Below are 14954 nucleotides of genomic sequence, written 5' to 3'. Positions count from 1 at the left end.
CATTGCATAAAATATATTTAGGATTTGTTTTAAGGTTTATATTACAGATAACGTAAAGCAGCTTATGTTCACAATTTTAATATGTCAGTAAAATGTTTGATTTACTCCATAGCCGCGTACTTTAATGAATGTCACCTACTACTATTTAAAATTTTTGAATAAGAATAAGGAGAGAAGCTAAATGATTGAACCCCCGTAAATATAATCTTATCATATTGTACCATAGTGTGTCCGTGGTACCTTACCTCTCTGGCATATTGAAAACATATAGAATATCTTCTTGGGTTCAAATATTTATGGAAGGAATACTTTACTGATTTTTTAAAAAAAAAGAAAAAAAAAAGAAAAAGATATTTAGTCATATATCTGTTCTTAGCATTAATAATAGATAAATTTTATATCATTTAATTTCTATATAAAAAAACTCAAAAAATGACAACTGACCCTATTGAATTTAATTTTGATCATTAAATTACTTTGATGGCTATTGAGTGTTTTGGGGGTTTTTTAATTTATTTTAAATTTATGAAGTTTTGGAGTTGGGCTTGTTTTAAGAAATCGATTATAGTTCCTTTTGGACCCCTATATCGGATATAATAGTGAATCTTCCTAAAAAAAAATTAGGCTATTCACAATAATAAATAAATAATGCTTTAAATTGAAACTTCATCCCCTTTCTTTCTCATTGTCTCCCTTTACTTGTGGTTGTGGAAGTACTAGCCAGTCTTTCTAAAGAGCCATGTTTCTTTCAAATTTTCACTCTTTTTTCTTAGAGTCGTTTTCAAAGTTTCAAATTCTCCTAAACCCAACACCACTTTTAAACATTACATCAAATTAACCACTCCCTCAAAGCATTTTCCTTTTCTAATTGTGCTGAATGCAAAAAGTTATTTGTTTGTTTTCTTGTTTTTGGGTAAGGATGGACATGGATGGATGGATCCTGTGATCTTCTCCTAGGACTTCAATTTGCACCCAATTAATCATATACAGATAGACTGTCATATCGGGTGGAGCCCTAACCCTAAATAGAGTGGCCTGCCCTCCCCATGCATTTATTTTCATTTTCAATCAAGTACTACGTCCACTGGTACCTGCCCTACAAAACAATTCATTCAGATCTCTAGAGAGAGACTATAGTGAACTGGCTGTGGTGGGATGATCCTGTGATGCTTATAAGCCATGAGAATCGATCAAATCCCTTGTAGGCCCTGATAACATGTGATTGTTGCTATGATTCTTTGATTTTCCTTCTCAACCGGCTTCTTCTTGTACGGTTGTACCGACATTTAATGCCGGATATCTTATCCTTTGCTAGATCAATCATTTCTTGCATTTCTACCGCTTACATTTTGAGATGCGTGTATGTACATTGAGTATGAGTAACGCCCCCTCTTGTCAAATATCTGATATGTTACATATTCACATATACTTTTACCAAATCGATCTCACTAGTTAATATTTGTGAACAATGTCTTCTTGTCACGTGTGATGTATTTCTAGATCGTATATTTGGATATATTTGCCTAATCAACTATAATAGTTCTAATTCACAATATGACAATTATTTTCTTGAGACAATTTGAGGAGTGAAAATTATTCCATGAAACATACTCCTATATATATATTCGAGCTATCCATAACCAGGTGTCTCAATAAATGGGCGTATCTCTTTAGATTTTGATACATGCATTCAACAGTGAGATGGTAGCTAGCATGGTACGTATTGATCCTGTCCATTACAGTTGTCCGGGTCCCGTACCCAACCTGCAGCTGATTTCTGTACGGAACTTTCCTATAGACTTGTCAAAAAGGCAACAATTAGTTGCACCCTCCTCTCATTTGTATTTGTCTTCAATTCCATGATTAGTCCCAATATACCTTAATTGATTCAAAATATGTGGCTGCATCTTATTGATACCTCGAGAGTTTTAGATGCACATACATATATATATATATATATATATATATATGCCGAATTTGTCATCAAAGGTTACCCATTCGCAATGACGGAGGTAGAGTTTGACATTTGGGAGCATAAGTTCAAAATTAAGGGATTTTTTTTCTGTAACCTATGTAGAAACTTTCTCTATAGTAAAGGAGATGAGAAGATGAAAGAGGACCAAGGTCACTTCAAGTCTGTGAATAGCTCCACCCCTACCTATGCGAACAAGGTTGAAATTATCGAAGCGAGAGTGAACAATTGCCCTTAACACGCCTTCGTGTATGCCATGTATTGGCTAACATATGGCTTTGACCTATGTGATGTCAAGTTGTCAACTGGGTAGATAGAGAAAAGACTTCTAACCATATAAGAAATTAAGTGATGAAGAAAGCTATAGCTAATTTAAGTGACGATGATCCCACCAATTGATTAGACGACCGAGTCTCCTTTTGACCTAATTAAAAGTCTCAATATTTTGTCGAGCACTAAAGCATATCCCAATGGTTAGCTCCTCTCAAAGATGCTTCGCATGGTCCATCTCCTTCTCTTTCCTTCAAACTACCGGCACTATTCTTTTTTCCTTTCTATTATAATTGTGCACGAGTTCCCGCCACTAGGTCCCAACTTTTTATTCTTTTTCTTTTCGTTTTATATATTTTTTTTCTGGTGTAACAAGAATTGTATTGTCTTAATAAATAAAAAACTAGTGTGTTATATAGATTAACTTGGAGAAATTATTAAGTGTAAAAGTAACATCACGCGAATGTTATAGGTTTAGTGTTTATATCTAGATGATTGCACACATATTATAATTCATATAGAGCCGTAACATCACCTGTTAATACTATATTATAAATTAAAATCACACATTCAAAAAAAATTAGTCTAATCAACAATCTCTACTTATAATCAGACAACATAACACATCACTCGGTCTTACTATAAGTGAAAACAATTCGGAATTTATCATTTGAGCTTGTGGACCACAAGTCTACCAAATTCATTGTCCCTTCATATATTCATGCAATCCAAAAACAATCCAAAAAGTTCATAATTTCATGGTTGCAATTCAATGCCATGAGGGGAAGTCCATTACTGCGTGGATCTATGACATACTTCACTTTCGTGGGGGCTTCCTCTCAACCTCCACTAGCCACCGACGCTCAAAATCAAATGCAGCATAAACATTAAAAAAACATCCTAAGTTTTCAATGTGTTGTCTAAACAAAAACTGCAAAAGATACACGAACGAAATCAGCAGCCGATATTTTGTTGCCGACCCAAGTGGGGACACCGCCAAATGAATCGGTTGGTGAAATGTAACTAGATTTAGATTTTGCGGGAAAAAAAATAAAAAAATCAAACATCGTGATGAACATTATTCACCACGCATTGTTGTCTTTGTTCCCTTTACTTCTTCAATTCTTTGACATTACTCTAATTTTAATTCATTACGATTGATTTGTTTTAAGACAACTTTATCTTTTTCCTGCCGGACAAGAGATTGGTGTCTTAATCATGTGTCTAAATACAACTTTAATCATTCGGGTTAGTTAAATAACGCTGCTTAATTTCAGTGTGGGTTTTATGATTTTAAATAGTCTCAAATGTCTGATGGTGTGCGAGTCTGGATAGAGGGGAATAATCTTGAAGCAAAGGCTACGTATTTTTAAATTAATTAACTTATTAAGTTGGGTTTAATAATATAATGTAAATGTGACAAGGATACAAAATGTCAAACAAAGCATTCGCCTTTTGTAATTTTTTTATTTTTCAAGGAAAAAAGAAAGAGAGAGAGAGAGAGCAGAAGAGAGAATTTGGGATGCTGTTTGTGACTGAATAAGCTGTAGCTCTGGCCTCTGCCTACCTATCGCTGCTGCACCTGCATGCATGGATGGATGTCCATTTCATTAGGGCCACTACTGGGGCATACGTATGGTATGTGATTCCCGACCGACAGTATGCTGAGTCATCATATGATAAATGTGGGATTTTTTGGTATGCCCTTTATTTTAGGAAATGGAGGATGACTTAGTCGTTCATACTTGAAATAGAAAAGGGGTTTAAAAACAAGTGTTTGTTGGTAGAAGTTTTGTAGTTCTATTAGCTAAGAGTATTTACTGAAAAAACTTGAGGTTTTGAGAACTCTCCTCCCCAGTATGTGAAGTGAATCCGAACAAAATAATGACATTAGGCCTCTTTTGGTGGGTAGGATAAGCCGTAGGATTCGATTGACTTAATCCAATGTCATATTTGGTGTTCATAGATGATGTGGATACGATAAAAGATAATTTCACTGTAATCTTATTGTGTGCATTTTTAAAGAATAACTTATCCTACAAAAAATGTAAGATACATAATTCCACTACTAGAACTCTTTGACATCGAACTCAGGACTTGGGAGCCGGGGCATGAACTCGGGACAGTAGTGCAAATAAAGAATACTTATCATTTCCAATCTAATGTAATCCAATCCTATCTCCTAATTTAATCCAATCATACTCACCAAATATGACCTTAAAAATACATGGCTAGAAAGAATGTAGCTTGGGCTGTGGCCCAAGTTAACCCAAATAAAAAAATGGAAGACTAATAGTAATCTTCGACCAAAACAAAAAGAAAAAAAAGCCCAATGGTCGTTACATAGAGTTACATCAAGTCTGGAGCTTCTAGAAGCGACCTTGTAAAGAGTCGAACATGAGGCCCATTTGGGCCTCGTAGGATCACTATTTGTTTCGCCTTTTCTTGTTAGCCCTATTTATCATTCCAATTTGTTAGACCAAGACTTGCAATCAATGAAACAATTTGATTCATATCTTTGGGTTAAAGTGCGGCGCTAATTCCTTAAGGCTTTCATTGAGATCAAACTCAAGGAGGTGCTTTAACCAACTGAGCTATGAAAGCCTCCAGCAATTTGATGTTTTTATGTGTAATCTCCACACACTGTTTTGTAGTAAATGTTGGAAATAACGCTGAAGACTAACAGTTTGAATAGTTATGAAAGTAACTACTACAAGGCCGTGACATTAAAAGTGACATTAAAAACTTGTTATCCTTGATTACACTAGCATCTCGTCGAGGTAATGATTATTGAACACTTATTCGCTGCTTATTTCGCACATATTGAATTGTGATTTGTCTGCAACAAAGAAATGTAACGTTATTACTTAAAAGAGCCAAATATTTTCTATCATGATTTATATTGCACGAATAGTTTCTCAAAGTTGAGAATACAATAACCTCAAACCCTATAACCGTACTCATTATCATATATACTTAGATCGTACCACAATTGGGAAGATTCCCCTAGCTAGAATTGAAAAGAAAGAAGAACTACTTCAATGGGAGAAGAGAACTGTTTGAGATGATGAGAAGAGAACTGTTTGAGATGATCCCCACGAATATTTCTTGGCAAAGCTCGGATATCCATATCACATTTCCCATAATTCACAATAACAAAACTCTTGGTCAAGAAGAATTAAAAACAATAGGGATATTATTTCTTTCAATGATCTCCTAGAATATATAATTCAAATCATGCACAGGAAAAGTGTACGTCTATCAAAGCCTTCTTTTTTAGGTCAGAGGAAATTGATCTTTAGCAGCGGCCACAGTAGAAATTTGGTACATATACGAATGGGAATCGGATCCTTAAAGCTCTGGTGGTGCATGTGGACCAAAAAGAAAAGTTCCCATCTCATTTCAGTCCTTTCTTTCTGGCTTTGATACATTGGCCAACAAATTTAGCAGTCACTGTCAACCTGCAGAGAAAATTAAGCACCATGTACTCCATAGGCCTTCCAATTTCCAACAGTGTATCTGATATAACTGGACTATACGCTGTAAACGTACCTAATATTAAATAAGTTTGGTGAGATTAGAAGAAGACCAAAGAAAAAAAAAAAGGTGAGCTTCGCCTGTCATTTCGTTATGTGTACTTTACGCTTCGACAGTTCGAAGGTGCAGAAAAACTTGTATGAAATGAGAATAGTATTTTGATAAATAAAAAAAACGAGATAGTACTATTTTGATGTTTTCACACAAACTACTATGTAAAAACGTTATCACGCGTAACATGCTGTGATTGGCCAAATATAGTAAAATAATGTTATCCTAGTTTCACACGAGCGTTTCTACCAAAGATGAAATCACTTCGGGTCGTTTATGTCATACCACATTATTATATATCATGAACAATTTCATCATATTTAACTTCTTTTTAAAAAAAAAATTCTTATATTTCAAAATATAAAAAGCAAAGATTATATCGTATTAAAGAAAGATATCTTCATTAAAAAAACAAGGAAATTAAAAGGGAATGAGATCAAGAGAATATGTAGAACATTTTTAAAATAAAGAATCGACTACAAGATTATGGAATCATAATCATATAAGCTCGGGTGTGCGCTTTGGAATCCTTGTTTGCTAATCGTGATTAATTTTGAACTCATTGATAAAGGAAAATAAAGAAAACCCCCCATTTTGAACTTTACCAAGCTTGATAATAAGCACTGTCAAAATAACTTCAATACGACTTGCTGTCCAAGGGCATTTACATTGAGCCATATCAACATTCAACAACCTGTGTACATCTAAATGCTTCTCATTTTACATCGAACACATACAACAAGCAAGCAGAGGGAAATATATGATTCAAATATGAAAACCATAAAAACACTTATACATATGTGCAGATGCAGCAAGCAAAATAATTGAACAAGAGAGAGAGAGAGAGATAAAGATAGAGGGTATGCTTGGCTCCTCGTACGCCACCCGCAGTAGCCAATCTAGAACCAGATTGAGCTTCCGCTTGTGGCATACAGGGAGCCAGGCATAACCCAATTCACCTTTCACTTCAAGCCTCACGTCCAAGCCAAAACCTTCTTCTTTTGCATCTCCATGGAACACTGAAACATCGTATTTACAGAGAAAAGAAAAACTCATGAGAGAGAGAGAGAGAGAGAGAGAGAGAGAGAGAGAGAGAGAGAGTCACGAAGACTGAAGTGAAACGTAGACTCTGAATATATAGAGCCCTCGGCCTATGAGGGGAGAGATTTCTTGCCATGTACAGTAGATGTACTTTTAATGCACTTTCCTATTCAAATAGACAAGAGGGATTCTTATTTAAAAACCAAATCACAAACGAGATTTAGAAAATAAATTAGAATCCAAATATGTAATTGCCATCATCATCGCCACACCAAGCGCCATTTCATTTTGAACCTGCTTGCCCCTTACCTTTTTGTTTTCTCTTTTGCTGAAAAAAATAACTAATAAAGTAATCATTTTCTCTTATCTTTGATATAAACAAAAGGGAAAATGTTTTAAATTTGTTGATGCAAAAAAAAAGAAAAAAAAGATGAACAACATTTTTTGGTAGGAATCAACGAGATTTTGTTCCGATGAAAGTTATATCGTACTTCTAACACTGGTGTTGTGATGGAAAAGACTGTTACGATACTTAAGTTGCGTCTTAGAATGAGTTGCAGAATAATTTTGACAAGGAAAAGTGTGAGTACTTAGGAAAGGGTCAATTAGGTGTTTTATAATGTGGTTTGAGTGGAGAATTGTAAATTCCCGCTCATTTTCTTTATATCACGTGATAATTGACTAATATGATTAGCTTACGAATCTAGGAAATTACTTAAATGTTTTCCAAGACATGCCTCATATATACTTTTTATAAGAAAAATTACCCCTATCTCAATAAGCTAGTTGATACCTTGCATCAAATTTTATTTAGTAAGGCCACTTTCTCTCAAAATCCTTCTACATTTTTTCGTCTATGTTAAAATGTAATTTTTTTTGTTACCATTCTTGAGTTTTGGTGTAACTCAAGTGATATAGACTTGATATCTTAATCCAAGTCTAACCCAATATAAAATTGGGCTAGACTAACTCGGCTAACTCGGGGCATTAGTAAATTGTAAAATAATGACTCAATTTTTAAAGAATGAAATACCTTATATTTGCACCAAATCAATATCTCTGCCATATTTGGTATAAGATTCAAGAGATAGTATTGATAGTCACAAACTCACCAGATCATTAGATCAGTTTGATAGATAGATAGCCTAGTATATTTATATAGGGTCCCCCCCCCCTCCGGTTCCTCTCTATTTCTATTATGTACAGATATGTTCTTGGGCTCATTGTTCGATTCCACAGTTGATCACGTTAACCGTCCGTTTACTTTTCAGTTAAACAACCTTTCTTGTATTGGAGTCTCACTTGAGTAGGCCCCATGGGGAGGGTGAGACCCTGATAAAGAAGAGTCCGCATTATTATAAGAGTATGTCGTGAGAATCACTTCTTGGAAAAAGCATCTCCTACGTGTTTTTTTATAAAATTATTTTAATCATGACTAATGTGATTATATAGAGAAGTGATTTCATAAAAATTATTATCAATTTATCTAAAATAACTCCCAAACGAACCTTAAGAATAGACTAATGATTGATGTGGTCGAGGGGCCGGACCAAAAAATTTCTCAAATGCATACGAGATACAGTGTAAATGAAAAGACCTCCTTTTTCCAAGCTAGGTAGTGAACAGCTATATAACCAGCTTTGAATGAATTATGCTTTTGGGGGGCCATAGCCTGTTAGTATGCCTTATGCTTTTTCCCTTTCTTTTTGTTGAGCCAGATTTGTCGGGTGCGCTTTAGAGGAATACTTACCAACCAAGTCCACCAATCAAAGTACTCATCGACTTATCTGTAATCTGCTAATTTGCCATGCCCCCACCGTACTGATGTTTCCCTTTTCTTCGACCTAATAGCAAACAATATCCACCATTGGATTCTAGGTTTAATTTTTAGCTAGCTGCTATGTATAACACAGATATTGTATCTATCAAAAACAGAGAACATCATGCTCGTGACCAAACCTCAACTGTTTCTCTTGAGGAAAAATTATTGTATTCGATACATCGCATGATATGTTGATAAAAAAAAAATCCATTTTACAATATTATTTTCAACATTAATATCACCCCGCTAATAGAAGTGAGATCTGAAGTTCTACCTCCATTGCTAAAGTGGCCAACAAAAATCATCCAAATAACTTATAACATTTTTTTGGTGTGTGAGGTCAAATGTGAGTGGGATTGCTTAGCCGATATTGCAGAAAAGTCCAACATATATATATTTGTATCTTCAAAGAACATAGACACTTCACACACGTGACAAACATGCTTTTGTCTTCCTCTACTATATGGAGCATGCATCATGCATATAATGTTTGTCAACCTGTCTAGGTCAAAGATGGGATGATCAACCCTTACCGTAGGTAGCGAGCTAGCTAACATGACTACGATTGTGGTTCCTCAATCCCCATAGAATGCCCGCATATTCATTTTCCTTCAACAGTTCAACTATGGACAAATATGGGCAGGAAAGCAACCTAAAATCTTACACATGTAGGACCCATTTAGTGGTCGGTCCATCTAACATAAGCTCCATTTACGCCGATGTTATGGAAAATTGGAATTGCTTTACTTTTCTCATTACGATCGACCCCTCTTCTTCTTTTTCTTCAATTTTAAGGTGTGCTTTTTTCTTCCTCGAACATCTCTCAATTTCGAGAGGGGGGGACCAGCAAATGGGGTCCAATCAGTGCTTGTTTTCTAAAGACTTTCCGCTTTGTTATTCCATGTAAATGATAAATATGATGTAATATAACAACCTCCAAACGTTAACTGGTTAATAAGTTAATACAACATTAGTCTTATTGAAAATAATACATCGCAACAAATTCTCTCATTGTAAAATAGTGAGGGATATTCGACTTATAAGTATAGCTGATTGCTCGACTGTTTCTATTCCGTTGCGAAGTTGTGCAGTAGAAGCTCTTTCTATATCTACACCACATCTATAAAAACAGGTCAATAACATATAGTCACATAATAATTAACGTTTGATTCAACCCATATTTAATCTTAGATGAAAAAGCCTATATATCTATATTGTACAAATAGTTTGAATCTAACTTGAACTTTATGAGAAAGATGAGTTTAATTACCCTTAGAGGAAACGTTAAAATTTTCTACAAATATACTAGTTGGAGCCTCACCCTTCAATTTGATTTGGGTTGAATGAACATGCTTTGACTACCAATAAAAGAAAAAGAATCACCAACAACACGCTGTCTAATCATCCCACATTATCCCACGCTGTCTAAGTAAACCTTCTTTATGTCCATATTACAATGATGCCATTGCTTCATTTTGTTGTCTACATGAATTTTAATTAGGATGTCTTGCGCTATGCTACACCAATCCTTTGATCAACATCATTCTTTTCTTTTGGTGAGTCACCAACACTATTCTTAACAAGGCTTTGGTCTTGACTTAGACATATATATAAAGTAGAAGACATGGAAATGACTTGGGCAAATGATCAATTTATTCACAAAACAAAATGATTGTGAGAAGCTCACTAGTGCATGCATCAAGTTTGGTCAAAAGATGACAGCTTTTTTTATGCTAATTATTAGGGTTAAGTCAAAATTCACGAACATCATCATTTGTTTCTATCACTTATCGGTACTTTATCTTTATATTACATCTGATCTTATATTCTTAAACAATATTATTGAAGCAGTAAAACAGTTTTTTATGATTGGACCACTATTCTATTTTTCATTTGCTTCCTTTTGATAATGCACATCCACCACTATTGGTTAATGAGAAATCATACGTTCTTTTGTAACGAGAAGAATGTATTGTCGATTCAATATCATAAGGTGTCGGTATCATTGTAGATAACATGTCAAGAATAAAATATATTGACGTCTTATCGATACACATCAGCAATATCAAATACAATTTGTCTTTTAAAAAACGACGAACATCCTGCACACATAATTTCTACTCATATTATAGCCTAAGCACTACCCTAAGAAAATTGAGCCAAAGGTTGAGCCACCCCTATTGGTCTCTGTCGGAGTAAATTTCAGTGTGTACAAAATGGTAAGACAAAAAAGCCCATGTGAAGCTTTGACTTCAACTATCAGCTTCAGTTGTCAGATTCACATGCTCATGAGCCATGCACATCCAAATTGTGTTATCACATCTTCAACATTCAACAACACATCGTTGAATTCTACCTTTTTAAGCCCATCAACTACCGCTGATGGCTCGGCAACCTTAGCAAAGAAAAGGCCATCTACAGCCTTAGCACATGTTAGAGAAGATCTGTATCTGTATCTATAGATTCTATTATGTATTTGAGTATAAACTAAGTTAGTTTCTTTGATCTATTACACATACCAAATTATGCATTTGCTAAAAAATGGTTTGAGATTATTTTCTTAATGAGCTTAGGATGAATGTGATCAACTTATTTTGAAGTCTTTGAGATGGAAGAAAATGAGGAAGATCTTTCTGTTGATGATCATCTTCATCACATGTCATTTGAGTTCAAGTACAGCTGATGTTGTCTAATGTAATCAATTACTTCATCTGCAGTCACATATTTTATTGACAATCCTCTTGAAATGCAATGCCTGAAATACATTGTAAGTTATCAGTTCCACATTCCCCTTAGCATGTTTGTCAATGAATCATATTGTCTTTACCTTATTCTCGTTGAACTTATTTGGTTCGGTACAAGTTCATCCACGATTCTTATGTTACCCTGTAATAAAGGAGAAGAATTAACAATAAATGGGCTGTAAAGAAGCTTCAAATCAAAACTATTTAAGCGACAAAAGGTTTTACACTATTTCAAACCATTATGAAACTTTTGATTTTTCAATTCAGACCAATTTCTACCCTTGTACAATACAATCCCAACTTGCATAATTTATATTCAGACTATACATACATAGGGATAGAAAACAAAAATGCATGAGAGAAATATCACTTTGGGTAATGGTCATTTAATCTAGGTGTAACTACGAAAATCTAGTGTTTTACAACTACTGAAGGAGAGTTTGATTTACTATTACAATGTATGAGTCAAAAAGCACTAAAAAGATCAAGAGATGCGATTACCCTGTTCTCTTTCAAAATTTCATCATTTGAGATAATTTTATCAACATCTTGTCCTTCCCTGCGAATGCAAACCACCCCATAATCTCTAAATATGCCTCTGACCTGATCAAGAAGGACAAATGTTATGGTAGATTACCATCTTCTTGAACCAGAAACGGACCAATTCAAAAGGTTTAAACCCTACCAGACCGCAAGTGTTAGGTTACTTTACATTATACAACAAAGATACACCAAGTGCTCAGTTAATTTCCATTCATGTGTAATTGTTGGACATTATGACCAAATGTTCTCCTAACAATTATTCGCCACCTTTTAAGTTACTGAAATAAAATAAATTAAAATTCTCCAGATCAAGTCGTTGTACTCTATAGTAAGTTAGTAATACGGGAAAAACGAGATGGTTATCTTGTAAGAATCAACTACACATGACCACTAGAATATAGAGTTAGACATACCTGCTCAGCAATCCAAATTCCAGGAATGCCAAAAGAGTGGAGTAGATCAGAGCCACACACAAGCATGCACTTAAGGGATTCTATCAAGAGGACAGAAGTCAATCATATTGCCTCCAAATTAACAATGATAAAGTAGAACTGTGAACCAGGTGCATCAAATTGATTAAGCACAGTCCTTAACAGGAAATATATATATGAGTGCCAGTGCTGCAGCTTATCTATGGAATAAGCTGCCTTTATTTTCATTTTATTTTATAGGAAACAGATCGATGGAATAAGAGCCTTAAGCTACCATATGTTAAAACTACTTGAGAAAGAGTGTCCAGAGCTGATAACGGAATCCAAAAACAGGGTTTCAAGCAGAAATATGACAAAGAATTCCTGACAATCTTCCTGTAATGTTATAGTCACACAGTTTTGGGCAAGAATATGTGCATGTGTTCTTTGCAGTTATATCCGTCTATATGCATACATATAAAGAGCAACTTGTGTGAGGATAAATCATAATTGTGCAGTTCCTCAAAGGAAAATGAGGGATAACAGTTCTGCAAATCTTACCACTGGGTATCAGCCCAGCCTCAGACAAGGAACCCTTGACTCTAGACAGAATAGTTAAAGTGCGCTGGAAGCTACTCTGTCTTGCCTGTAAAATTGGTTTATAAATTCTATATATAAGTACGCAGAACCCTAGTGGCAGTAAATAAATAAGACAGAGTAGCACAACAGAAGCATCATCTAAGATTCTAAAAAATCTGTACAATGGAGAGAAAGAGAGAGAGATATACCTCCCAAGGATCAACCATTATAAATTCTGAACTCTGGCAGGCTAGACGGCACAACTGTACACGATGTTCAGCAGATATAAGGCCCTACATAGCCAACCAAGTGACCATGTCAGTGTGTGGCAATAGAGGGATATGTGATATCTGATCATATGATTTAGCTATAGCACTTCATTAAGCATGAAGAAGTGATAAATCTCAGAATTACATTGAAAAACTCATCCAAGTAACCTATGCAATAAAACAAATGGAATAAGCGCATTGCTTCTACAACCCTGGTTAAAAGGGATCCAGGAAGAAGTTGAGCTAAGTGACTAACATAGGATCTCCTGTACATACTGTGTACCTTTACCCAAGTGCTTATGAAAGCTCTTGCTATTCCGATGCCTACAGAGATGCTACTAAAGGATACATACCCTCTTATAGTACGCATCATTAACAGGTGACATATAACCTCCAATGACACAAAAGCCTTCTGAACTCAGTGCATCTCTTGCCAGCTCTGTGCACAACAGCAAAATTGATCAAAAAATACAATAGATCTGTAATTTCCAGTGAAAAATAAGCAAAGGAGCCCAAAGTCATATGCATAAAATGAAACCCGTGAGGCCATGACCAGATTCAAATAGAGTGCGCAATTCACATATATGTAAATTCACAATTTAGCTGTCAAAATGAGAAAGAAAGCTAGTTCGTGCAACAACTTACCCAACATTCGTAAATGCATATAAGTAGGAGGATTGAAACTTCCAGTTGCTACTAGAACTACGTATTTCTTGTCCCTGGTAACAACAACAGAGAAAAGCATAAAACTAATTCAATCCTTGAATGCCAGACATATCCAACTATTCCACTAGTAACTAAAAAAAAATAAAAATAGTGACATAAATAAAATTGACAATATGAACTTACTTGTCGTCGTGATTAACCAAATGCAGAGCTAATTTACTAAGAGGCGGAGGGATGTCCATGGCACCTGAAAAAGTTGAAAAACAATTTAAACACCTATCACGAAAAAGAGTTAAGAGCCTTGTTTTGACAGAAACTGATTCCCGGGAAGATTTATTGTTTGTTTTTATCAAATTCCTAGAAAGAGTTAACCCCAGTGTAAATGTCGCCACTTGGCTTTCAATTTGAGCAGCATCGTCCTAAACTACGGGAATGTGTCTAAGAAGACCTTATGGTATAAAATTTTGCACTGCTATGAAAACCCAATATGAAAAACTTGATTTTTACTCAATTTCTTACAGTTTCCTAACAACCAAACAGCATAAACATCCACACGCTAGGTGACAAAATTAAATATATAAATAAACAAAGTAATAAGACAAACCCAGATTAGAAAATTCAAAAGAAAATAAAAAATGAATAACCTTTTGAGATTGGTGACTTGAAGGTCCCTGCTTTCGGCCACCTGGACCTGGTACTTGTCACCGGTCCTCTCGACGATGATGGTCAAGGAGGCAGGAGACCTGAGGCTCTCGGGCGATGAGACCCAAGCTTAGACAGAAAAATTTGGGTTCGCGCGCGATGGGGTCGGTAGACGCGGCAGCTAGGTGGGCTGAGATTTGATTGGCAACACTGGAAAAGTTTGATACAGAGAAAACAAAAGAAACGACGACAGTTTCCAAAGCTAAGGACTTTATATTGGTCTATTTTTATATAAAGTTTAAATTGGATTATCTGTTGATTTGCCCAACTGCCACGCAGTCAAAGTTAAGACGAAAGTGGAATGGGAGGTGAAAAGTTTGAAACTTTGTCCGATTCTAAAACTTTGTT

The 14954-nt window shown here is 35.2% G+C and overlaps 1 protein-coding gene and 1 long non-coding RNA gene across 2 annotated transcripts; both read right to left on the bottom strand.

Moving 5' to 3' along the window:
• LOC109948446 lies at positions 5126 to 7094 on the bottom strand. Its single transcript, XR_002271073.1, has 2 exons — positions 6790 to 7094; positions 5126 to 5794 (listed from the first exon to the last, which is right to left on the bottom strand). It is a non-coding gene; the product is annotated as an uncharacterized LOC109948446 (long non-coding RNA).
• Positions 10711 to 14823, bottom strand: LOC18778624 (nicotinamide/nicotinic acid mononucleotide adenylyltransferase). The gene is made up of 10 exons (XM_007211864.2): positions 14549 to 14823; positions 14088 to 14151; positions 13884 to 13957; positions 13592 to 13677; positions 13179 to 13262; positions 12952 to 13036; positions 12394 to 12473; positions 11939 to 12040; positions 11521 to 11579; positions 10711 to 11448 (listed from the first exon to the last, which is right to left on the bottom strand). The coding sequence occupies exons 2-10, from the start codon at positions 14144 to 14146 to the stop codon at positions 11346 to 11348; spliced, it is 732 nt and encodes a 243-aa protein (XP_007211926.1). The 5' UTR covers positions 14147 to 14151; positions 14549 to 14823; the 3' UTR covers positions 10711 to 11345.

This window comes from Prunus persica, chromosome G4 (genome assembly GCF_000346465.2).
Source record: "Prunus persica cultivar Lovell chromosome G4, Prunus_persica_NCBIv2, whole genome shotgun sequence".
Taxonomy (NCBI): domain Eukaryota; kingdom Viridiplantae; phylum Streptophyta; class Magnoliopsida; order Rosales; family Rosaceae; genus Prunus; species Prunus persica.
The sequence above is the reverse complement of the archived record's forward strand: the minus strand, read 5'-3'. Positions and strand labels throughout refer to the sequence as shown.

Bases quoted from the DNA above. Each gene is read 5' to 3' on its own strand.
- LOC18778624 (XM_007211864.2), bottom strand. From the start codon at position 14,146: ATGGACATCCCTCCGCCTCTTAGTAAATTAGCTCTGCATTTGGTTAAT. The intron at 13,263-13,591 runs GTATGTATCCTT...TTGGCTATGTAG, and splicing joins ATGATGCGTACTATAAGAGG to GGCCTTATATCTGCTGAACA. The intron at 12,474-12,951 runs GTAAGATTTGCA...TCCTCTTGATAG, and splicing joins GGCTGGGCTGATACCCAGTG to AATCCCTTAAGTGCATGCTT.